This window comes from Hemiscyllium ocellatum, unplaced genomic scaffold (assembly GCF_020745735.1).
Source record: "Hemiscyllium ocellatum isolate sHemOce1 unplaced genomic scaffold, sHemOce1.pat.X.cur. R, whole genome shotgun sequence".
Classification (NCBI taxonomy): domain Eukaryota; kingdom Metazoa; phylum Chordata; class Chondrichthyes; order Orectolobiformes; family Hemiscylliidae; genus Hemiscyllium; species Hemiscyllium ocellatum.
Window position 1 is genome coordinate 1,218,083 of NW_026867602.1, and position 19,834 is coordinate 1,237,916.

General features: G+C 48.0%; 1 protein-coding gene across 8 annotated transcripts in view; it reads left to right on the forward strand.

The window, feature by feature from the left end:
- huwe1 (HECT, UBA and WWE domain containing E3 ubiquitin protein ligase 1) overlaps positions 1–19,834 on the forward strand; it is a 217,123-nt gene that overhangs the window by 69,877 nt on the left and 127,412 nt on the right. For all 8 annotated transcript variants that reach the window (XM_060822431.1, XM_060822430.1, XM_060822435.1 and 5 more), the window contains 11 exons: positions 1,374–1,524; positions 3,158–3,285; positions 7,043–7,183; positions 8,169–8,274; positions 9,417–9,527; positions 10,899–11,000; positions 12,046–12,126; positions 13,830–13,936; positions 15,476–15,653; positions 18,642–18,733; positions 19,311–19,531. In XM_060822431.1, coding sequence (XP_060678414.1) covers positions 1,374–1,524; positions 3,158–3,285; positions 7,043–7,183; positions 8,169–8,274; positions 9,417–9,527; positions 10,899–11,000; positions 12,046–12,126; positions 13,830–13,936; positions 15,476–15,653; positions 18,642–18,733; positions 19,311–19,531 — 1,418 coding nt within the window. The remainder of the gene's footprint in view (positions 1–1,373; positions 1,525–3,157; positions 3,286–7,042; positions 7,184–8,168; positions 8,275–9,416; positions 9,528–10,898; positions 11,001–12,045; positions 12,127–13,829; positions 13,937–15,475; positions 15,654–18,641; positions 18,734–19,310; positions 19,532–19,834) is intronic.

Here is a 19,834-nt window from a genome sequence, read left to right on the forward strand (position 1 = left end):
GAGTTTCAAAGTCATTGATGAAGATCCTGAAGGAATTTGATCCGATGGTTGTGGGAAGGATGTTTCCTCTTGTGGGGAAAATCTAAAACTCTGTGCCACTGTTTTAAGTACCAAGAGTTGCCCATTTCTTAAACTGAGCTGGGGGGGATGTTTTATAATGAAAGTTGAGTGTCTTTGGAACTCTCTTGTGGAGTCAGAGTTGTACAGCATGGAAACAGACCCTTTGGTCCAACTCGTCCATGCCGACCAGATATCCTAAATTAGTCCAGTCCCCATTTCCCAGCATTTAGTCCTTATCCCTCTAAACCCTTCCTATCCATGTATCCAGATGCCTTTTAAATGTTGTAATTGTACCCATCTCGACCACTTCCTCTGGCAACTCATTCTATATACGCACCACCCTGTGTATGAAAACGTTGCCCCTTGGATTCCTTTTAAATCTTTCCCCCCTCACCCTAAACCTATGCCCTCGAGTTTTGGAATTCCCTACCCTGGGGAAAATACTTTATCTATGTACCCTGTCCACGCTCTTCATTATTATATAAACCTTGAAGTCACCCCTCAGTCTCCGACGCTCCAGAGAAAACATTCGGCGCCTTCCAATAGCTCAAACTCTCCAGTTCTGGTAACATCCTTGTAAATCTTTTCTGAACCCTTTCATGTTTCACAAAAGCCAGTGGAAAGCAGAGTCTTAGGATATTCTTCGTGTGGAGGTAGATTCTTGATGAGCAGGTTGGGGTGGTGAAAGGTTGTCTGGCCATGGAGTAATTAGATCATTCACAATCTTATTAAGTGGAATTGGTTTGTGGGGCCTGGTGACCACCTCCTGCTCCAGGTTTGTATGTTGATACATGCTCCAGCAAGGCATGTTATTAACTGCAGTGAGTTGTTATGAGGAACAGTGTAGAGTAGCCTAGACATTTTTTAGTTGGAAAGTCATCCATTTGTGAATCCGTTTGGAGACCAATGGAGCACAGGTTAGGACCCACGGCTCCTGGTACTACGTGGCAATTGGAATTCCTGCAGCTAGTGACTTCCGAGCAGGCCCTACCAATCCCTCGTGCCTGGATGGGATTTGGGTCGCCACATGAATTGGTGGGCTGCCCTGAAATGTTGAGTCAGCTATCTTGGGAGCTTGCCTCTGTGTTCACCCTGTGCCAGACACCCAATGGGGGCAGACTGAAAACTATGGTGCAAGGTTCCTTGTCCCGAGCTAGCAGCTGGCCCCAATAGGGGGTTAAATCCCCAGCTGTCCTGGCGAAAGCTTCTGAAACCAGCAGAGTTGAGAGATAATGAGTCACCGGTCACGATTTTGGGTGGTTTAAATGAAAGTCATTCCCTCCCCTCATTCATTCTCTTCCACTCTTGCCCAGGATATTAAGGCTGCTTCTTTGAGGACATTAACGTCGATAGTTCATTTGGAAAGGACGCCTAAGCTGAGCAGCATTATAGACTGCACGGGAACAGCATCGTACCATGGCTTCCTCCCGGTGCTGGTACGGAACTGCATCCAGGCCATGATTGGTGAGTGTGTTGAAACATCCCCCTCTTTTTCTGCTCGTTGGTTTAGTGACTGAGCAGCGTGAGAGTTTCTGACTGAGAGCTGATTGGAGAGGAAAGGTAAAGTCAGGTTTTGTTTTTTGGGGTGAGCTTTTGGTTACTATCGGAGGCATTCTTGGAAACGTGCCTTTCAGTCCTGTGTGTTTCATGCGGACACCTAGAAACCAGTGAAATGGGGGGAGGGGGGGGGAGAGTGTCACGGGAGCTTCGGCCAGGCAACCCAGCTGCAACACACTTGGGACCGGGTTGGTGCAAGAACTGAGACTTTGCCCGCCTCGATTGTGGGTGGCAGAGGGTCGGGTGTGAGAAACCAGGTCGGGTTTGGTCGTCCATCCCTTCCTGCAGCCAACAGGATATCGGCTGCCAAGTTACCTGGGACTCTGGGAGGAATTCCTGGCACTGGTAGAGGAAAGTGAAGCAACGCATCACTGGCAGAGTTGGAAAATGTCAGCGCTAATTAATTTATCAACGACTGAAATTGGAGGGAAATTCTGGCTTGTGTCCGACCACAGCTCTGTAACCAATCAGTTTAGCAGTGTTCTAACTAGCAGTCAGGACTCATTTACTGCACAACGTTGACTGATTTGTCACACAGAAGAGGCCCACAAATCAGGCCATCTTTTCATTTCACATCATTTTTACGCTATCTGAGTGGTGCTGATAATTTGTTGCCCCACCCCCCGAGTGTGAAAGCTGCTTGTCTCTCAACACAGCATGACCTGTGTTACGAGACACCAGCTAATGTCCTCTCGAAAGCACGTGAGGATATAATGCCGTTTTTCCTTGCAGTGTCTCTCTGGCGGTCGTCATCTCTGACCTTTGGCTGAGAATTAGGAGACGTCAGTAAGCTTAGATTGTAGATCAAATATCAGGGATTTTAGTTTTAAACTTTACCTATTTAAATGCCTGCGTGCCCTTGCCCCACCCTATCTCTCACATCCATCTAAAGAATGCAGAACAGTACAGCACAGAAACAGGCCATCAGCCCTCTAAGCCTGCATTGACATATTTTGCCCTTCCAAAATTTCTCCAGTCCTTGGACACAGTGTTCTTCCATGTCTGACCTCTGTAGCATCATTGACCTCCACTGCTCCGTCATTGTCAGCCAGGCCTTTCCCTGCCTGGTGACCGAAACTCTGGAATTCCTCCTGTTTTACCCCCTGCCGTAAGATGTTCCTGAAAGCTCCTCTTTTTTTTCGCATTGAGCTGTTGGTCTTAACATCTCCTTACACAGCTTTTCCCATTCTGTTTGCGCTGTTAGGAAGCATGCTGGGACTTTTGCTAGCTAGGTCGGGCTGTATGAATACAGATTGTTCATTGGCTGGGAATTTAATTGGGGTGCAGTATTACTCTGTAGTTACCATTGATGTTGGAGCTGAACTCTTCTGGTTATAGCCAAAGGTCATTGCTCTGTTGGGCGAGAGGTTTAAGCATGTTTTTCCTGGGTGTGTTTGAAATGATTGGACAATTTCTCACCAGTTGACTGTCTGTCTGCTGTTCGCTCCTCCCACTGAGCAGTTAGCCACAAGGTTTGAACCCAGAAGGAGATGGAGTACTAATTGTATCTTTCCTTTCTAAAATTTCCCACCGCCGTCAGATCCATCGATGGAGCCATATCCTCATCAGTTTGCAACGGCACTGTTCTCCTTTCTGTATCACCTGGCCAGTTATGACGCTGGTGGCGAAGCCTTAGTCTCCTGTGGAATGATGGAAGCTTTACTCAAGGTAAAACATCTGTGTCACGGGGTAAGGTTGAGGGCCTTCCCGTTCCCCCCTCAGCTTGCTAGAGAGGTAGGTTCTTTACTGGAGGCTCAGCAAGGCATTGCTGCCAGGCCAGACTATCGCTCTCTGGATCACTGGTCTGGTCTTACAAGGGATGAACTCAGATTCCTCCAGTTTCCTCATTTCCCCTCCCCCCACCGTTTCTCAGTCGATTCCCTCAAACTCAGCACCGCCCTCCTAACCCGCAATCTTCTTCCTGATCTCTCCGCCCCCACCCCACTCCGGCCTATCACCCTCACCTTGACCTCCTTCCACCTATCACATCTCCATCGCCCCTCCTGCCTGCTGGACACACTTTCCTCATTCCTGATGAAAGGCTTATGCCCGAAACGTCAAATCTCCTGCTCCTTGGATGCTGCCTGACCTGCTGCTCTTTTCCAGCAACACATTTTCAGCTCGTGTTATTGTTAATTTATATTGGCTCATACAGGCTAGGAGCACTCTTTCATTAGGTACTTTATAAAGAGAGGCCACTGAAAGCACCTGACATCCTAAACCAGGCAGACTCTGGATGTCAGGTTAGTACTTGGATGGGGGAGGGGGGGGTCTAGCAAGAATTAATGCCAGATGCAGTTAGCTTTCGCTGCCAGGAGATGTTGCTTCTGCTGCCACTGTCCGCATTTGGCTGTGGCAAATTGAGTAGTGATCCAGGTGGCCTGCCTGTTGCTCGGGCAGATGCAGGAGGCAATGGACTTGTGGGATTGTTGTTGGACTGCTAATTCAGAGACCCCAAGTTTGTGTCTTGCCACTGCAGATCACCCCGAAAATGTGTTGCTGGTTAAAGCGCAGCAGGTCAGGCAGCATCCAAGGAACAGGAAATTCGACGTTTCAGGCCGGCTCTGAATTTCCTGTTCCTTGGATGCTGCCTGACCTGCTGCGCTTTAACCAGCAACACATTTTCAGCTCCGATCTCCAGCATCTGCAGACCTCACTTTTTACCCACTGCAGATGACCATTTGAATTCAATAAAAATCTGGAATTAAGAGCTTAATGATGACCATGAGTTCTTTGTCGATTGACCAAAAGACCCATCTGGTTCACTAATGTCCTTTAGGGAAGGAAACTGCGGTCCTTGCCTGGTCTGGCCTACATTGCCTCACGCCCTATGACAATGTGATTGACATTTAACTGCCCTCTGGACAATGAGAGGTGGACAATAAATGCTGGCTTGATTATCCGATGCAGATCCCTTACAGGTCCCAATGCTGCAGGTCCCTTATGCACAAGTGCGTGTCTGCTCAGAAACAAACCCTGAGACAGAGGGATGGAGCAAGGCAAGCAGAGCCAGGACAAAGGAAAACTTCAGAAAACTCCCGAGCCCCAGAGGAGAGGCATTGAATCAATTAACCGAATAATCAATTATCCAAACGAAATAGCGCCTGCCCACCTTGTTCAGATAATCGAGGTTCTTCTGTAATTCCGCATTTCACCGTGATGCTTTGGATCCATTTATCCAGTTGTAGGCAACAAAATTTAGGAATATCGTTGCTGTTTGGGCCAGCATTTCCTGCCAATCCTGTAGGTCAACCACATTGCTGTGGGTCTGAAGTTGACTGGGTAAGGACAGCAGATTGCTTCCCTGAAGGATGCTAGTGAACCAGACGGGCTCTACAACTGGACGGTAGGGCAACATTTTACTTCAGGTCTTTATTGAAGTCAGATCCCACTGTCTGCTGTGGTGAGGTGCAAGCACGGCTCCCAGAACATGATCCTGGAGCTCTGGATTGCTGTCCACTGATGTTCTCAATGTGCACTGCCTCACTGACTGGCAAAAGAGCTGATTAACCTGAAAAGAGTATTGCATAACGAGTTATGGTCTAGGATGCACTGAACAAAAGCACAGCAGAAGCAGATTCAGTTGTAGTTTTCCAAAAAAAGGAAGTTGGGTAATACACGGAGAAGGCACCCAATCAGATGTCGCAACAAAGGTTGTTTTGGAAACTTGCATACCTTTATATGGGGGGGGAATACATTGACCTGCATCAAAGATTGGCTGGTGCGTGGTACACAGATGTAAATGGCTCATTTTCCAGTTAGCACCATGTAACAAGCTCTACAGGGATCAGGAGAGCTGCAACTTGTTATAATTTTTATATCTAACTTAGATGCAGGGACCAAAGGTGTGATTGTTAAATTTACTGATGAAAGGATATTAAATTGTGAAGTGGACATAAGGAGGCTGGGTAGAAATGTGGGTATGTTATATTTTGTTCGAGCACCTATCAATCTATTCCCATTTGGCAGCACGTGGCCCGTAGCCTTGTACCTGAGTGCAGGTTTGGCCTCCCTACTTGAGAATGGATGTATTGCACTGGGTGGGGTACAGAGTATACCCGCTAGATTGATTCTGGAGTTGGCTTATAATGAGAGATTGAATAAACTGAGTCTGTACTGGTTGGAATTGAGAAGAGTAGGGGGCAATCTTCCACAAACACTCTCTAGTTCTGAAGGGAATAGATAAGCGAGAAGCAGGGGGTTGTTTCCACTGGAGGGTGAAACTAGAACTAGGGGGCACAGCCTCCAAATAAGGGGGAGCAGATTTCAGACTGAGTTGAGGAGGAACCTCTTTGTCCAAAGGGTTGTGAACCTGTGGAATTCCCTCCCCAGTGGAGCAGTTAAGGCTACCTGTTTGAATGCTGTTAAGGCAAAGATAGATGTTTGAACAGGAAAGGAATTAAGAGTTATGGTCCGCGGGCAGTTAAGTGGAGCTGAGTCCATGAAAAGATCAGCCGTGATCTTATTGAACTGTGGAACAGGCTCGAGGAGTCAGATGGCCTACTCCGCGTATTTCTTGTGTTCTCGTGCTGTAAGAACTAGGAGCAGGAGTAGACAATTCAGGCCCTCAGCCCTGCTCCGCCATTCCAGCTTGGCCTCAACTCCATTTCTTAAATTTGTTGATTGTCCTGTCATGTGCCATACTCTGCGGTAGTCTATCCAACAGGTTCACATCCCTTTGAGAGAAGTAATTTCTCCTCATCTCTGTTTTAAATCTGCTACCTCTATCCTAAAATTATGACCCCCTCGCTCTACTGGTGTATCAAACGCTCATCTAAATACTGAGGTGTTGTGATGGTTCCTGCCTCTCCTCCCCTTCAGGGCAGTGAGTTCCAGATAAGTTCTTCATTAAATCCTCTCGAATCCTCCTGCCTTTAACCTTAAAGCTGTGCCTCTTTGTTATTGATCCCACTTAAGGTGGGACATTCTCTTCCTATCTGCCACTCATCATTTCGTACACCTCAGTGAGCACCCCCTCAGCCTTCTCTACTCTAATGGAACTACCTCAACCTGCCTAGTCTGTTTGGTATCCACATCTCTCCAGCCCAGGTAAAATCCAGGTGACTCCCTCTGTAGTGAAATCATATCCTTCCTATGGTGAACAGAACTGCATGCGCGCACACGCATGCGCGCAGCACACGCATGCGCGCACACAGCTTAACAGTTGTCAGTCCCACCATAACCTTCCTGCTCTCGTCAGCGTTTTAACGCTGCTCAGGTAAATGGCTCCCAGTGATCCAGTTGTGAGCTGTGCTCACTAGTGGTAGTGTAGTTTCTCTGTATCCTTCGGACGTGTAGTGAAGGAATTGCACAACGGTGTCACGCGAGGGTGCAGTGCATGCATTCTTGGAAGGTGTGCCGAGTCACAGTAGACCCGGCAGTTAGTTTATTGCTACTCACCTTCCCCTTTTGTCTTTTGACTTAGGTTATCAAGTACCTTGGCGATGAGCAGGATCAGATCACTTTTGTGACCAGAGCTGTCCGAGTGGTTGACCTCATCACCAACCTCGACATGGCAGCGTTCCAGTCACACAGTGGATTGGCCGTATTCATCAACAGGCTAGAGGTATGTGGCTTTCTAACCTGCTGCGTGGCGCTGCTGATTGCTTCGAGTCTTGGGTCGCCTTTCACGAAGGTGAATCCTATTGACATATGATCAGAAACAAAAGCATGAGAAAAACTGTTTCAAGACGAACATTTTAACAGGAATTAGGAAGGTCTCTTTTGTCCAACAAGGACATTGAGGGGTGTGAACAAGTAGGTGGAGTTCTGGTCCAGACCGGCCATGGTCTCGGTGAATGGATGGATGGGGTTCAAGTTGCTGAAAAGTCTCCTGTTCCTGGGTGACATGTTTGAGGAGGGGGCTGAACGGCCTCCTGTTATTTTGGGACAAAGAAGGAGCTGAATGGGATGGGCCTCCTTCCTTGCGTGGAAAATGTGAAGGGAAGAACAGGGAAATGAATTTAATGGGCAGATTAGATTAGATTAGATTACTTACAGTGTGGAAACAGGCCCTTCGGCCCAACCAGTCCACACCGACCCGCCGAAGTGCAACCCACCCATACCCCTACATTTACCCCTTACCTAACACTACGGGCAATTTAGCATGGCCAATTCATCTAACCTGCACATCTTCGGACTGTGGCAGGAAACCGGAGCACCCGGAGGAAACCCACACAGACACGGGGAGAATGTGCAAACTCCACACAGTCAGTCGCCTGAGTCGGGAATCAAACCCGAGTCTCTGGCGCTATGAGGCAGCAGTGCTAACCACTGTGCCACCGTGCTTTTTCAGAGATGTGGAACAGGCAGAAGGGTTGACTGGCCTCATTCTGTGCTGTAAGATTCTATTTCTGCCAAATTGTTAGTAGCCAAAAAGCACAGAGTTGTAAAGCTCTCTCTACACTGTCCACCATCAAACACTCCCAGGATAGGGGCAGCATAGGGTGAGATGCAGTGTAAAGTTCCCATTACTGTGTTCCATTGATGTGCTTTAGCTCCAACCTTGGAAGTTGCCTGGTGGCTAATTGGTTGTCTCTTTGTCTTTGAAGCACGAAGTTGATATTTGCAGGAAAGAGTGTCCTTTTGTCATTAAGCCAAAGATTCAGCGATCGAGCACAACTCAGGAGGGTGAGGAGATGGAAACGGATTCTGAAGGTAATGTATTGGTGCACTGGGCGTTTTGATTTTTCCAAGCCATGTATGTACCCAGCAGCCCTCTAGTATCCTGCTTGACTGGGGCACCCATGTTGTCTCTTGGGGGTTTCTGGACTTGTTAACTGATTCACCTCCTTGAAATGTTCTCCTGTGGTGTTGAGTTTTTGCCATCATTACCCTTTCAGGCATTGGGTTCCACACTCCTACCACCCTCTGGGTTTTAAAAGAAAAGTCTGTTTTCCTCTTCCCTTGAACATTTTCCCCATTCGTTTTAGATCTGTGTTTCCTCGTCACTGACCTCTCTGCTAAGGTAAATGAGTCCTTCTCATTCACACATGCCCTCTGTGTCATCTAGCATCCTGTTCCTGTGTGGTTTCAGCTGCTCATGGTTCATGGCCGTGCTCACACTCCACTTATCCTGAAAGTGTCGTGTCAACAGTCGCTCGCTTCTCTTCCCTGCCTGTCTCTGCGCGATCACATCCCATTCTTTTAACTCCAGAGAATAATCTACTCAAGGCCCTCTTCCCAACTTACCAAACCATTGCTGTACCACCTACAAAGCAAGGGTAGATCTTTTTCTAATCATTGTTACCTCGCACCTCTGGAGCAGTCAGGACTTAAACCCGGGCCTTCCCACCTGGAGATAGGGCATTTGTTACAAGCCTCCTCCGAAAGTGAGTGAATCCTTTCTTAAATTTGTAGACGTAAAGCGTGCCCCGTGCTCCAGACATGCTCTCAGCAAAGCTTTGCCCAGTTGTGATAGGGCTTCTGTGGCCCTGCACCAGTTGTCTGGCTATAAAGGCCATCATGCAATTCGATTTCCTGAAACCTTGTCGTTACTGAGGTCCTCACTGATGTTGTTCTCTTTGGCGGTTGCTTTCCAGCTTTGAAGTTTTCAGCAGATTTTCTACGTGTCTCAATGTTTTTGAGGGGAGTATGGTGGGTAGTGCCTTGATATGTGGTTGGTCTCCCCCTTGAATGGCCGCCCTGTAATTCTTCCAGGTTAAGGGGTGGGTGGAGTGGAGATGCCAGATTTAAATGATAATGGGCTTTGATAACGAAGTACTCACATGTCCCGGAGCGTGGCGTATCCTCTGGAAGCCCTTTGCTTGCTGCCCAGTGTTTACTCCTGCCTTTCGTAGTTTCAGATATCGTGATGGAGAGCAGTCCCGGTCCTTCGACTTCAACTGAGGCCAGGCCAGAGGTCGAGTCACGAGGGCCAGGTGCTGCCCCGAGTTACCCACCCAGAGCTGGTAAGGGTGCTAGGTGCTTTGACTGTCTGACCGTGTTAATTTGGAAGCAGTAGCTTTCAGAGCGCTGCTCCTTCATCAGGTATGACTGTGTGTCAGGAGCACACTGAAGGAGTTGTCCCTTTTGCCTCGGTTAATGTCTTGAGGTAAGCTAGGTTAGATGTGGAGTAGGGTTGTTGGTATCCTCCCTCTTCTGTGCACGCTGAAAGGATGTTATGGACCGGACCAGACACCTTGACGTTTTGAGAAGGTAGCGCAGACCCTAACCTTTTCTTATGACAGAGGTAGATGTGAGGTGCCATGTGACTGGTCAAACTACTTGACTCTAAGGAAAACAATTTATTTCAACGTTCAAATTAAAAACCAACCAAAGAAAGAGGAATCTAGAATAATTTAACTCTATAGAAAAGTTAGCCGAATAATAGGTACAGTAACTATTGCTAATTAACTGTTCCAATAATGTAATATCCCATAAACGCACCCCTTGGCAAAAAGGCAATTTCGGATACAAATTCTCACCTGTTGTTCTCCAATCCAGGAGGAATAAACATCGAGAGAATTCAGGGAGAGTAGCAGCCAGGAGACATTCACCTCGAAATTTTCAATTCTGTTGAAACCCCAACAACTTCTGATGCTGCAGAAACCCCAAAGCCCAGAGATCCTGATCTGAGAGCTGGCCCCACCCATTCAGGCTGTTTCTTTTTATATTAAAAAAAAATCCCAAGGCCCTCCCAAACAGCTCACATTACCCCAGACTGCTCATCTCATCTCTCGTTCAACCTCTCTTCAAAAGGAGGAGTGCCACAGTGGCTCAGTGGTTAACACTGCTGCCTCCTGCGCTCAATTCCACTCACGGGTGACCGTCTCTGTGGAGTTTGCCCTGTGTCTGCGTGGGTTTCCTCCGGGTGCTCCAGTTTCCCGCCACAGTCCAAAGAAGTGCAGGTTCGAGTGGAGTGGTCGCACTAAATTTCCCATAGTGTTGAAGGATGCGTGGGATCGCCATGGGCATTGCAGGGTTACGGGGGTGGGGCTGGGTCTAGATGGGATGCTGTTCAGGGGGTTGGCATGGACTGAATGGGTCACGTGGCCTGCTTCTACACTGCTGGGTTTCTGTGATTCTGTGACAAAAGAACCTTTTCAAGCCACAGCAACGTCACAAGAGGAAGTCTGTCTTAATCTGTCCTTCAGCCAACATCTCCTCAGAATGATGTCGCTGTTTTTGATGTGTGCAGTTTGGCCACTATGTTCCCCAGAGTTAAAAGGAAACCTTGATCTGAAAGAATAATCTCTTGGTCTGCCAAATACATCGAGACGTACTGAGATGGTGAATGCTTTTGTGACATAAATACAATGTTTTTGTTCTCCTCTGTGCAGGGGTTCAGTGCATCCCGCAGCGAGCAGCCTTGCTGAAGTCCATGCTCAACTTCCTGAAGAAGGCCATTCAAGATCCAGCTTTCTCGGACAGCATTCGACATGGTAATGTCTTCTGTTTTCAGGCTATTCTGTCTTTCAGAAGCGAAGCAGATGAGTGAGTTCCCATCTTCTGTCACTTAAATGTAGGGAGACGGCAACTCTGCAGGGCAGAGGGGCCCGAGTGTCTTGGTACATGAATCATTAAAAGTTAGTACGCAACTGCAAATTGGATTGTTTATTGTATACTTGGGGAGTTGAGCATCAATGTAGGGATGTTTTGTACAGGGCATTGGTGGGACAGCGCTGAGAGAGCTGTATGCAGTTGAGGTCTTCATATTGAAGAAAAGACTTAATTGCATTTGAAGCAGTTTAGGTAATGTTGACATAAATATTTGTGCTTCAGTAGTTCATCGGGTGTGGGCATCATTGGCGATGCCAGCATTTGTTTACTTGTTTGGTATTCTTGCGATTGTGTCCTGATGAAAAATCCGCATTTCTTTCAGCAGTATTATTTAACTCACTCTCGTTGAACCAGTTGTCTGTAAACCCTTGTAAGCAGAATCTCTTCCTAAGCCATTTCAGAGGACAGTTAAAAGCTTGCTACTGGAAGCCACAGTTTATTTTCAATGCAAATTGTCCAGCGTTTTGTCATCGGTCAGTCAGCAGGAGTAAGGCTGATCAAGTCCCTCAAGTGTGACCTGTCATCCACTCAGATTGTGACAAAACTGTCTGTCTGTTTCTTTTAATTTTTGAGATTTTTAAAAAATCTGGATCTGGTCCTCCCATCTCTAAGGTAGGGGCACTACCACTGTGTCTCAGGAGTTCTGAAACTGTAGCTTGAAACTCCATCTACCTTCAGGTAGACAGTTGTGAAACACTGTCCCTAACAGTACCGCAAGTGTCTCCCCCCAACTCTTCCAGGACCGCAGCGGTTCAAGATGGCTCACCCTTACTTCCAAGAGGGTAATTTACAGGATGGGCAATAAAATGACTAAATGTTAGCGGCTCCCACAAGGTAGAAGTTCCCACGATAGTATCAGCTCTGTCGGTTCACTTTAACCCTAAGTAGAAGCATTTGTGTAATTCCTCTGTGCTGTTTACCTTTCAGTAATGGATGGGTCCCTGCCTACCTCACTAAAGCACATCATCAGCAATGCAGAGTATTACGGGCCATCACTGTTCCTGCTTGGTAAGCAACATCAAAGTGTCTCGATCCATCACACACTTCCTTTGTTCTGCAGTCTCCCACAGCAAGAAAATCTTTCCATCCTGGAGCCATCTTGCAGCCTTCTCTCTCTTGCACTGTTCTTTCATTTCGCTCTGTCCCGCTCGCGCACTCTGTCCTGCTCGCACGCTCACGCTCTCTCCCGCTAAAGTGAGTTTGCTGCAGCAGTCTACCATATGAATCCTGCATCATACAAAGCTGGTGGGAGTGCAGTTTTATTCTCTGTGCACACAAATGTGGTCAACTCATCATTGTCTGTTTTAATCAAAACTGAAACAACTGTGGATGCTGTAAATCAGAAACAAAAACAGAAATTGCTGGAAAAGCTCAGCATGTCTGGCAGCATCTATGGAGAGAAATCAGAGTTCCCATTGATAGCCACTCCCCATCCTAGCCAGATCTTTATCCACTTTTTTGTCCAACTGTTCTCTCTCTCTGGGCTCTATCCTCACCTATTGTTTCCCCTCCTACCTCGCGCTCTATCTTCTGCATAATGTTTTCCCAGCTGTTGTCAGTCCTCAGCAAGGATCACTCTGTTTACTCTGATTTCTCTCCACAGATGCTGCGAGACCCGCTGAGCTTTTCCGGCAATTTCTTAGTTTTTGTTTCGTTTTCTAATGTCGGGTTTAATTGGCAGATTGTTGGCAGCTGTCTTGCTAATTTGCTTTTGTGAATGAAGACAGCAGCTCTTGAAGATGGTGCCCATGTCAGCGGACCGTTTTAAAATAATAATTGGGAATGTCATTCACGTTCAAAGGCAGTGGGTGTTTTAAAAATAAATCTAGGCTGGCGCTTCCCACAGCCAACCAGCAATAGGAATGCTTCACTGTCAGAGGTGACTTGAAACCAGCAGCAGTGATGCTGTCTCCATGGTGTGGACATGGAGTGTGTTATTGTGCTCTCCTGGGCCATGTAAACAAGGCCTTGCTACCCACCACCAGCCCTGCTGCAGCACTGCCACTCACCTGTGTGTGTGACTCTTGTTATTGCTGGCCACTGCGATGTGAGCAAGGGAATTGAGTGGTGTGTGCATGCGCAGTGGGCAGACAGGGAAGTGGATATTATCTGTGTTCTTATTGAATGACGCAACAGGCTTGAAGGGCTGAATGGCCCACTGCTGCTCCCAGGTCCTCTGCTTTCAAGTATATGCAGTTGAATGCAAAAGATCTCTCTCAGCTTTCTCGAAGAGGGTTAGGGGAGGTTTCCTAAAGTAAAATGCAAGTTGAGCCTTTTTTTCCTACTCTCCATCTATATCATCTTCCTCGTTCCCTGCTCTCTCTCTCTTACTTTGATTACCTTGATGAATAGATGGTGCAGCATTTAAAAGATTGTAATGGATTCCTGATTAAGTGGGAGGGAGGAATGGAGTCAATTTGTGATGGCACCTGCAAGACACTGAGCTGGATCACTGCATTGGGCACCTTGTTTGCATACTCCAAGCTTGTATTGATCCAGGCCACGTTTTGTGTCTGGCCCTTGATGTCACTTATTGATCCAATTCCCTATTTTTCTTGTCTGCCGCTAACCCAGTTTGATCGATCAGGCTGTTTTTGTTGTGGGTGTCTGTCAGAGGACTGTCTCGGCTAGCCTGCCACTGAGGGTATGTCGGGGTGTGTGGTGTTGTCTGTGAGTCTCTGGTTTTAATCTTGCATGTTTTCTCTCTCCAGCGACGGAGGTGGTAACTGTGTTTGTGTTTCAAGAGCCTTCGCTGCTTTCCTCCCTTCAGGATAACGGACTGACGGACGTCATGCTTCACGCCTTGTTGATAAAAGATGTGAGTACTCCCTCTGGAATCTTGCCATCTCTTGTCTCCACTGCACATAATAGCTCCAGCAGGCTTCCTGCACTGCAGGCTTCTGACTTCTCCCCTGTGTCCCCTTCCCATTCCTCCACGGTCCCCCCTACATAAACTCCTTAGCCCCCTCCGTCAGCTTGCGATGACTTGCCAGTTTGCTGCTCCATTACTAGCCACGGTTTCATGATGATCAGCTCTGTTCCTGCAGCTCCAACTCCTGTCTTGAGTGAGGAGGCTGCAGACTTGTGCCCTGCTCCAGAAGCGCAGTCAAGGTGCTGTCTTTCGTGTGAGATGTAAAACTAATGTCTCCCCTGCCACAGTGCTGAAGAGGATTAGGAATGTGTATCTGTCTGTCTCTTTTCTCAATCTGCCTGTCTGTTCTAATTCCCCCCCCACCCCTCCTCTGACAATCATTTTGCAGTCAGTGTTTTCACCTCAACCCACCTTACTTGAAAGAGAACTGGTTGTTATCTGATTCGTTGGAGCTGGCTGTGCACTTTGTCTGCACTTTAGAAAGTTAATTTGTTGGCTGTGTGCCACTCTGGGGTGTGCTTTGGCGGGCCCTGAAATGTTCTCCAGAAAGGCAAGTCTGCGTGCCTGTGCCTCTGAGAAATATATTCCGTCGCTGTTCTCGTCCTGTTGACACCTGTGGTGCCCGAGTGGGCGCCAACACATTGAGTTGGCAACAAACGACGAGTTCACAACGTGCATTCGCTGCAATGGAATGGTCAGAAGTCACACGACGCCAGGTTATAGTTCAACGGCTTTATTTGAAATGGCAAGGTTTTGGAGCGCTGCTCCTTCAGGTGAAGGTCATTCACCTGATTAAAGGGCAGTGCTCTGGAAGCTTGTGATCTCAAATGAAACTGTTGGATATAACCTGGTGTTGTGGTGGGCGGGGGAAGGGGGGTGATCGACAGGCGACGAGGGGTTGAATGGCCTCAACTTGGTCCCAGTGCTGGAATTATTTGTGCTGACTTGGGGGGGGGAATCCTTGCCATCGTCTTCAGTTTGGACGAAGTTCCTGACTTGATTTCAGCTTGCCTGTGCTGGAGATAGAGGGAAGGGGTCCACTCTCTTCCACTCATTCCACCTAGACTGAGCTCTGGGGCTAGCCTTTTAAATCCACCTCGCTCTGGAGAAGCAGATTGTAGTTGGAAAGGGATCGCTTCCCAGAAAACGTGAGGCTGGTTTTGTTTCTCAACTTGTGACAAAATGCTCCCATGGGATTGCCTATTCCTCTGTCTCCTGGGGGGGGCTAGCAAGGCCAGAGTATTTAATTATTGTTAAGGGTGGGGGAGTAATAAAGTAAATTCCGGGTCCCCCCACAGTTTCCGGCTCTAAGCAGGCGAGAAGCGCTTGTATGGTGAAAGTGTGTTAAATTACGATGGAGCCTGAGGATCGTTTTACACCCAAAAATTTAGCAAAGTTCTTCCAAAGCGAGATGACCGTAGGGATGGAAATGAAGTCACAAACAGCACTGCCACCTCCTTTTCCAACCTCTGCTTCTTTTCTCAGGTACCTGCGACCCGTGAAGTTCTGGGCTCCTTGCCGAATGTGTTCAGCGCTCTGTGCCTGAACGCCCGTGGGCTGCAGTCCTTTGTGCAGTGCCAGCCCTTTGACCGTCTCTTCAAGGTGCTGCTGTCTCCCGACTACCTGCCTGCGATGAGGAGGCGTCGCAGCTCGGACCCGTTAGGTCAGTGCGTGGCCCGTCCCGACGGTGTTTTGTGTGGGGAAGCGAGAGATCCAGGTCCAGCTGCAATACAGAGCCCTGTGTGAATGTCCTGCAAAGCCAGGGGAGTTTGTTTAGTCACATCGAGCCGCAGTAACCTTCAATGCTGATATAGTAAATCCTGAGCCGGGGTGCCATGATCTGTTCGACGCCAAGACATTAATTGGTGCAAATATTTTTATGCCAGAGCTTCAGCACTCGCCATGTAACCACAAACCTGGGTCACCCCAGCACCAACACTTGGATTTTGCTCTGCTTCCCTGGCAGGAAGCTTATGGGGTATAGAAGCCATCCCAGTGGCTTTACAAAGTTCCATTGCGCTACCACGTTCCTGGCTGCCAATCCCATTTGGGATCCGTGGGTGGGTGAATTATTAAGGAGGAGAAAGTGAGGACTGCAGATGCTGGAGATCAGAGCTGAAAACGTGCTGCTGGAAAAGCACAGCCGGTCAGGCAGCATCCAAGGAACAGGAGATTCGACGTTTCGGGCATAAGCCCTTCTTCAGGATTCCCGAAACGTCGAATCTCCTGTTCCTTGGATGATGCCTGACCTGCTGCGCTTTTCCAGCAACACATTTTCAGCAGTGTGTGAATTATTAGCCTGCTTTGTCAGCCAGCCTCTGAAGGGGTGTCCTTAGACGCTGGTGCATGAACTGTGCACCCTCGTCCCTCTGGAGAATGTGCAGGAAGACTGAACTGAATTTGAAGGAGAGATGAGGGGGGACCCTTCACCTAGGGTTGAAAGTAAGGTTCCCATTCTCTTCCTCGGAGAAGTGGATTTGGGCGATTTGAGTATTTTTAAGTGGAGTTAGATACTTGACTAGCAAGGGAGTGAAGTCAGGCAAGTGTTGCAGAGGCCACTATCTGAGCTGTTTTGGATCAGACCAAGCTCTCCTCAAACTATTCGGAAAATAATGTAGACCCTAATGTTTCCTTACTTTAGAGGTATATGTAAGGTGTCGTGTTGCAAATTCAATTTGATCGGTCAAACTACTGGATTTAAAAGTATTCATCTACCATAGTTAAAATGCAACAAAAGAAAGAATTGGAATAACAGCTCCATTGGAGAATGTAACAGAGCAATAGATGCAGCAGCTATTACTCATAACCAATCCAATATCGCAGTGTCCCATAAACGCACACTTGGAAAAAGGCACATTCAGAACACAGATTGTCATACATGCGGTCCTCCAAACCAGGCAGAAAGAACATTAAGAGACAATTCTGAGCGAGAGAGAACTCCAAAAACTAGAGAGATGGCAGCTTTTCACGCCCCCAGCAGCTTCTGGTTCTGTGGGAGTTTGACCACACCTGTTCAGGCTGCTTCTATTGTTTCTTTTAAAAAAAGAAACCCCAAGGTGCCTCAAGCTGTCTACTCTAATGGTTCTGGTACACTGTTGGTACCTCTGCTGTAAAACCCAGGACAAAATAACCTGCTCAAAGCTGCAGCACCATCGCAGAATAGCCATGATCCCACTGAATGAAGGAAGCTCGAGTGATGGAGTAGCCCACTCCTTGTAACTTGTACGTTTGTCTATAAGTTTCCCTCATCTTCCTTTTACTTAAAATCCTCTGTTCAGTTCTTTTTCCCTTGTCCCCCCCAAACTTTTGCCTTGACTTCGACCTGATATTTTCCCACCGTTCATGGGCTACTTTCAGGAAATCCTCGACTTGCACAGTATACCCCTGCCTGTCCTTACCCCCCGGCCCCCAAACTGCTTCCCTGTCTGTCCTCCGTGTGATTTACCATTTCAATCCAGGCTTGGCTGCCCCCTTCGTTCAGCACTGTGGGCCTTATATCCTCTCAATCCTGCTGCTGCTAGCGATATGAATCTCTTTGTTTTTATTTCTGTCATTGCTTGTGCTCCCTCTCGCTTCCCTGTCTCATTGTGAAATAGCCGTCCAGCTGGGTGCACGACCCTGGCTTTTCCAGAAACTTTCCCGCAATTTGATCTGGGTTTTCAGGAGATTAAAAGCAGAAATTGCTGGAAAAGCTTCAGCTGGTCTATCACCGTCAGTGAAGAGAAATCAGAGTTAATGGTTCAGGTTTATCGACCCTTCCTGAGGTCACCGGACCTGAGAGGTAAACTCTGATTTCTCTCCACGGATGCAGCCACACATGTTGGGTTTTTCCAGCAACTTCGGTTTCTGTTTGATTTACAGCATCCGCGGTTCTTCTGGTTTTATTTGTCAGGATATTACTTGGGATTGATGGGCTCACTGAAGAGAGACTGCTGTTGGTTGGAGAATCTACGGCAGCACTTGCAATCCCAGCAGAGGTCTTAATCCCCAGTTGGGAAAGGCCTGACCTGGGGCTGGTTGAGGGACAGAGTTTGAAAACAAGATCCGAGCCTTACAGGAGGAAGAACGTTAGGACGTGTTTCTACATCTGAAGGGTACTAGTTTGTACCTCTCCCATAGACAGCATTTGATACTGGCACAGTTACTCACCTTCAGTCTGAGCGGTTTCATTGGGATGTGGCCAGCAGTTGTTTTTGAATGACTTCTAGATCAATTCATAGAGTGGCTATGAGTCAGCCACCTGACTGAGTGCCTGGAGTTCGTATGTGGCCTGACTGGCTAATGGTAGCAAGGAAGCCCAGGGGACAGTAGTTGGTGGCTGTCATGGTTTCCGTTATTGAAGCTAGTTATCAATTCCAAACTATTGGCGTTGGTTACTGGTCTAGCAATGTTACCATTATGCTACCCTCTCCTGCACGTGGTTAACTAACAATAATGAGGCATATGGGTCAGAGGCAGGTCTTTGGGGTGAGGTTGCCTTACTTATACAGCAAAGTAGATTCAGTGGGTATCCGAATGGCCTATTCCTTCCCGATCCTTTGTTCGTGACTCTCCATGGCGGGTAAATAATAAAAGCCTTCAGTCTGCTCAGTTTGGAGTTGACGCTGGTAACTTCAGTGACCAACTGTCTGATGCTGTCCCATCTGTACAGGTGACACTGCATCCAACCTCGGCAGTGCTGTGGACGAACTGATGAGACACCAACCAACTCTGAAGACCGATGCCACTGCTGCCATCATTAAGGTGCGTGACCCTGAGCCAATCTAAGCACGGAGGGGGTGGTGTGTGGCTGGTTTTAACCAGGGAAATGATTGGACCGAAGGGTCTGATTCCGTGCTGTATGAGCCTATGACTTGCGTGTTCTTTTTAAAGATAAAGTGGTGTGGGGCGATAGTCAGACTACGGTATTGGGAGAGAGAATGGGCCACGATCATCGTGAGTAGCAGAACAAGCTTGAAGGGCAGAATGGCCACCTCCTAGTTTTACCGCTCTGTATGAGCTGAGGTTTGAGATCTCAATCTACCATGTTGGGTTTGAGCCCTCGTTTACTGCATTATTGCTCAAGTTGTCTTGGTTACTAATCTGGGGATGTGCCCTCTTCTGACTGCTAGCTATTGCGCCCATTCCTGCGCCTACATAATCACATCCAGTGAAGGCAATAATCACTGGGTGTGTTTTGTCCCTTATTCTTGAACCGCTTGGCTGGGGTTCTGTGTCAGACTTAGGTGAGCAGATCTACCTGATGCTGCGGTCTGTGCCGAGGGAGGCAAAGATGGCCAGCGTGAGATTGGAACTAACGTGCATTGTTCTGCCTTTTCAGTTGCTTGAAGAAATCTGCAATCTGGGAAGGGACCCCAAGTACATCTGCCAGAAACCTTCCATCCAGAAGGCGGATGGGAGTGCCAGTGCCCCTCCACCTCGCTCCAATCATGCTGCCGAGGAAGCATCCAGTGAGGATGAGGAGGAAGAGGAGGTTCAGGCCATGCAGAGCTTCAGCAGCAGTATGGCTGCTCAACAGAGTGACCCTGAACCCAACCAGCAGTAAGTCATTTCTCAGCTGCTTCAAGGGGTGGGTGCATTGAATTGTCATCTGTGTGTGCACTCAAGCCGGGTGGCCAGCACTTGTAGAGAATCGCCTTCGAATTATACTGCAGCGAGCTTACTCCACACCCAGGCTGTGTTTAAGACTTCATTCACTTCTGGGCCAGGGTCCACCATGTTCGGAGGATTATCCGAAGGATACGGGCAGAGAGGGTTTCACTCGGTTAATGGAATGCAGGATAACATAATTAGCCTCGCATTGGGACCTCCGAAATTTGGTTCCTCTGTAGTTGTCAAGCAGGC